The sequence below is a fragment of the Glycine soja genome, chromosome 2 (assembly GCF_004193775.1).
Source record: "Glycine soja cultivar W05 chromosome 2, ASM419377v2, whole genome shotgun sequence".
Lineage (NCBI taxonomy): Eukaryota > Viridiplantae > Streptophyta > Magnoliopsida > Fabales > Fabaceae > Glycine > Glycine soja.
The window spans coordinates 12734709-12739999 of record NC_041003.1 but is presented as its reverse complement, the minus strand read 5'-3'; the positions used below and the strand labels follow the sequence as shown (position 1 = coordinate 12739999).

General features: G+C 33.5%; 1 protein-coding gene across 1 annotated transcript; it reads right to left on the bottom strand.

The window, feature by feature from the left end:
* Window positions 1–358: 358 nt before the first annotated feature.
* Window positions 359–2296, bottom strand: LOC114372859. Its single transcript, XM_028330409.1, has 2 exons — window positions 2250–2296; window positions 359–1052 (listed from the first exon to the last, which is right to left on the bottom strand). Exons 1-2 carry the CDS (start codon window positions 2294–2296, stop codon window positions 359–361), a joined length of 741 nt encoding a protein of 246 aa, XP_028186210.1.
* Between the last annotated feature and the right edge of the window lie 2995 nt (window positions 2297–5291).

Below are 5291 nucleotides of genomic sequence, written 5' to 3'. Positions count from 1 at the left end.
AAAAGAAACATTTCCTTTCACCTTCTCATCAAGTTCCACAAATTTTTCTTTGCATCCACACATGTGATTGCTTGCTCCATTGTCAAGATACCATAAACATTTGTCTTCCTTCTCACCATTATTAAGTGATAGTAGTAGTGTTGACTCTTCAACTTCTTTATCTTCTTTATCATCAATAAGATTGACCTTCTCTTCAACATTTATTCTACACTCCCAAGAGTAATGACCATATTTATGACAATTAAAACATTCAACATTAGATTTATCATACCTCCTTTCATATGCTTTTTCATAATTGTTTCTACCTCTTCCTCTTCCTCTTCCACGACTTCTAGTGGATTGATGGCTCCTCCATTCATTATTGTAAAAAATTATCACGATCTCCTCTTCCTTGGCCATGACCATGTCCACGACCACGTCCTCTTCCACGTCCACGTGCTTTTTGACTACTTTCCCCTCCATTTTCTTTCAAAGAAGCTTTGGCTTTGAGGACTTGCTCCAATGGCTCATCATGTCTTCTATTGAACCTTTCTTCATAGGCTTGAAGAGAACCCATCAATTGATCTACGGTCATTGAGTCTAAATCCTTAGACTCTTCAATAGCACAAACCAGATAATCAAATTTAGCGATTAAGGAGCGAAGGATTTTTCCCACCACATGAACATCTTCCATATTTTCTCCACAACGCTTCATTTGGTTCACAATAGCCAACACCTTGTTGCCAAAATCTGAGATAGATTCAGATTCCTTCATATGCAATGATTCAAACTCTTTACGTAGAGTTTGTAGGCGCACCTTTTTTACCTTATCAACACCTTCAAGGGAGGTTTTCAAAATCTCCCATGCTTCTTTGGATGTGGTTGCATTTGACACCAACTCCAACATAGCTTCATCCAAACCTTGATGAATGAAAGTAAGTGCTTGTTGATCCTTCTTCTTCGACTTCAACAAAGTCTCCTTCTCATTTGGTGACAAAATAGCCTCATTTTGAGGTTGGGTATAACCTTTCTCTACAATCTCCCATGCATCTTGAGAACCTAACAAGGCTTTCCTGCGACGACACCAATCATCTCTCAACTCACAAAGTGTTTCTCTCTCAACACTCTAGAACTCAAGCTCTGATGCCACTTTGTTGGAAGAAGAACATTTTTTTATTTCATTTGGTACACAAAATACAAGAGTATGATCCCCTATTTATACTAAAATAGAGTGACCACTCACATAATTTGCTTATTCAAGAATACTAAATGCTCACTTAATTACTTATTCAAGACTTTGTAACTTACAACCTTACAAATTTCATCTTCCACAATTTAAGGCTCATAAAACTTGTTATTATTATTTTTCTAATTAATATATAACAGAGAACAGGGGAAGGGAATCACCTCAGAATAATCCTACAACGTGTAATCCTCCAGCCTTTAAATTAATAATCAGACTTAAAGTTTTTGCTTGTTGGAATATAGGTTATTGTTGTAAAATTTAAGGCTTAAAATTAATTTTGAAAAATAAAACCCAAAATGTTAATAAATTATGAATTTTTATATTTCAATGAGTTTTTTTAAGACAACCAATACAAAAATTAGGATAAGCCTGATTTAGTGTGTCAACATTGCGATATATGCATCTTGATCCCTAATTTATTTATTAATTAATTTTGTATTTTTTTATTCCGGGTAGATGAGCTTGGATGGATAAGTAAAAAAACACTTAAATCAAATTATTTAAAAAAAATACAACTGGTTTTATTAATGATAAAATTAAATCAAATTGATTTTAATTAGGTCACTTTGTTAATGATAAAATTAAATCAATGGTAGTGTTGTTTACCTGGGGAAATGTCTTGTTTCAAGCCAAGTTGTGCTAGAGTGAAAAATCTCAGGACCATAGAGATGCCAGATTTCTTTTGAAAATAGCTGGGTTGAGGCCGTCTCTACAACCTTCTTTTCCATCGATCAATTAATTATCCATTTTAACCATTAACATAAATCCTACAAAAATGAGGGCTTTACAAGAGCTTTTCCATCTTGATGTTTTTAAAACAAGGGTTTTCCATTCTTGATGTCCTTCTTCCCACTTTCATGCATAAAACTTTTCAAGATATTGTTGTTAAACAACTCTTATAAGATGTCATCACCAACCAAGAAAGCATGGTTCACTATAACTTATTTAAAAAATGAAAAGGACATTGTGCCAAAAGTGTGAAACCAAAAGAAAAGATGAAAAATTGAATAACAAAATTTAATACCTGGAGAAGCATATTTCACAGGTTCCATTTCCTTTCTCGTATACCATTTTCCGAATTTCTTTTCAGATTTCATCATCATTGAGAAAGAGTATAATTGAATGGGAAATATTCAGACCCCATAAAAAAGAAATATAGAGATTGCAGAAATGAAAAAATAGTCTGGCTTCAATTTCCAATACAACAAACAAAAATATGCTGTTATGACCAATGTACTATCAAGGTGAGAATTTTCCTACCAAGTGACATGATTGATATATCATTCTACAATACTTGCCCCTGCAAGATGTAGTTAGAACCAATATACTCTCCAAGGATTGGATGTATAAGTGGGCTTCAATTCCACAAGTTGAGTTTACATATAATTTTTTTTGAGAAGAGTAGGAATCTAGAATACCTTGAAGTTTCAAATATTCTTAGGGAAGTTCTTTTGCTACACGATGGGCCATTACATGGATTTACTTTTTAGATTAATTCATACGAACTTTCCAATCAAAATTGAATCCCTCAAAAAGTTTATTTTGTTCTTATCAAGAAAAGGTAATTAAATTTCATGAGCTTACTAACCAACAAAGTGATCCATATCAAATATAACACTATTAGATTAGGTTGTTTGATATATGTTAATTAGTTGAAAACTCATGAAATTAAATCACTTTATTTTCATGTAATAATAAACTCCTTTTATTGAGCAATTCAATTTTAATTGGGAAGTATTTAGTGATGTAAAAAGTAAACTCGTGTATTGAACCACTGTGCAGCAGAAGAACTGCCATGACATACTTGAAATTTCAAGGTATTCTAGATTCTTACACTTCTCAAAAAAAGCATATCTAAACTCATGCTGTGGGATTGAAGCCCAATTATGGCCTCTAATCCTTTGATAGTATATATGTTCTAACAACGTCTTGGAGGGGCAAGTATTGAAGAAAGATATCAATCATGTCACTTGGTAGGGAAATTCTCACCTTCATAATACACTGGTCATTGCTGCATATTATTGTTTGTGGGATTGAAGCCCATGTATACCTCCATTTGTTTGATAGTATACTGATCTTCACAAGGATAAGCAAGTGTTATAGGATGCTATAAATCACATTAGTTACTTTGCACTTCACTGATTTCATGAATGTGTTCACCATGGCCAGCCTTCTCGCACCAAAACATAAGTAAAATAAAAATTCAAACAAAGAGTAAATAGATGATAAACATTATATAAGTACAAAAGGTACATGATTCAACCATATTACATACCCACACACATGAATATGTATAAATTTGATAACTCAATAGTTTTACTTCGTTGAAAATGTCTTCATAGAATTTTGCTTGCTCTTCTACAAAAACACCTTATACTGTAGAATTATATTTGTACTCCAAAACTAACAAAGCCACTCTATTCTTCAAATGATGAAACAATGTGGTTCGATTTACTTAGAATCCAATCCTTCACGTTAGTTTCAAAAAGTATAAAGTCTGCTTTACTAACATTCAAAGTCTTCAATTGTAAATGTAGTTGTGTTGCAAATATGGTAATTAAGGACTGTAATTACAAAATACTAAAACCTTAACATTTCTATACGGACCTCAATGTGAAATTTTTCTGAGATGCTAAACCTATATTCATACTATGACAATAAAAGCAAAATATGTGCTACTGAAATCTTTGAATGTTATATTAACAGATAAAGAAAAAGTTCTTAAGCCATTCGTGACTTCTGTACAACATTTCATTAGCCAAATTGATAGGTATGTTTGAGGTGTTAGTAAATAATCGATTATTATAATGATGCATTAAATTTCCACTAACATCCGCCTTAATAAAAACAAGGCATGGGCAATATCTTGTTATGGTGCATGTCACAAATAAAATGAAAAATGAACCATAATTTAAAATGGAACTCAAAAAATTCAGTTTTTATGCAGAAAACTAAGGCCCCACTCAGAGTCATTTTTTGTTTTTTGTTTTGAAATTTTATAAATTCAAAACCTGTTTTGAGTTTTTAATTTCAAATTTGTTTTTAAAACCCTGTTGCAAAATAGAAACGGAGCTTCAAAATCCTTTTCCAGCAATGATCAAATAGATCTGGTGCAGTGGTTGTTTGGGCGAGCACATCTGAAGAAGTGGAGGTTGGTGGTGGCCTATTGGTGGTTTTGGGAGCAGATTTGGGGGAGGGGAGGCTGGTGGTGGTTTGGGCAATTGGATCTAGTGAAAGGGAGGCCACTGGTGTGCGGTGGTGTGGTTTGGGTGAGGGGATCTAATGAAAGGGAGATTGGTGGCAAACAGATCTAGTGAAGGGGGAGGTTGGTGGTGGCATAATGGTGGTTTTGCTGAGTGGATCTAGGGTAGACTAGTGGTGGTGCGGTGGTGGTTTGGGCGAGGGGATATGATGAATAGGAGGCTAGTGGTGGTTTGGACAAGCAGATCTGATGAACAGGAGGCTGCTTGGTGGCACGGTGATGGTTTGGGCGAACAGATCTAATAAAGGGAGGTTGGTGGTGGTTTTGGTGAGCGGATCAAGTGAAGGTAGAAGTGTGAGAGTGTGAAACAACAAACAATAATCAAGAAATCTGTTTTTATTGTTTTTGAAATGAGATTAAAACTATTTTGAAATGAAGTAAAAAACATCAACTCAGTCCCATTTTTCCCAAACAAGTTTTCTTTTCGAAATTGCATTATAAAACAGAAATTTGAAAGCTCATGGCTACCACCCAGAACGGGCCTAAGCCATTATTTCGAACAATTGTAATGGTCAATTTTTTTGAAGAATTATTCCAAAAAATTCAATTTAGTAGAAGGAAAACATGATTCTTTTTCATTATGTGGAAAGTAATACAAAAATAACAAAAAAATATGATAATTTTAAATAGGAAGGCAGAACATACATTTTTTTATACTAAAATCTTATAATTAGGGCTTGAAACAAATAAGTAGAAACTCATTTTAAAAGACCCAACTTTGACATCGATAAGTTGATGACATAAACACAAATCTAAGCTCAAATTTAATCACAGGTATATACTAGTATAAATTATGATAAGAAA

Bases quoted from the DNA above. Each gene is read 5' to 3' on its own strand.
- LOC114372859 (XM_028330409.1), bottom strand. From the start codon at position 2,296: ATGGTATACGAGAAAGGAAATGGAACCTGTGAAATATGCTTCTCCAG. The intron at 1,053-2,249 runs GTATTAAATTTT...GTGTCGTCGCAG, and splicing joins TGTGAAATATGCTTCTCCAG to GAAAGCCTTGTTAGGTTCTC.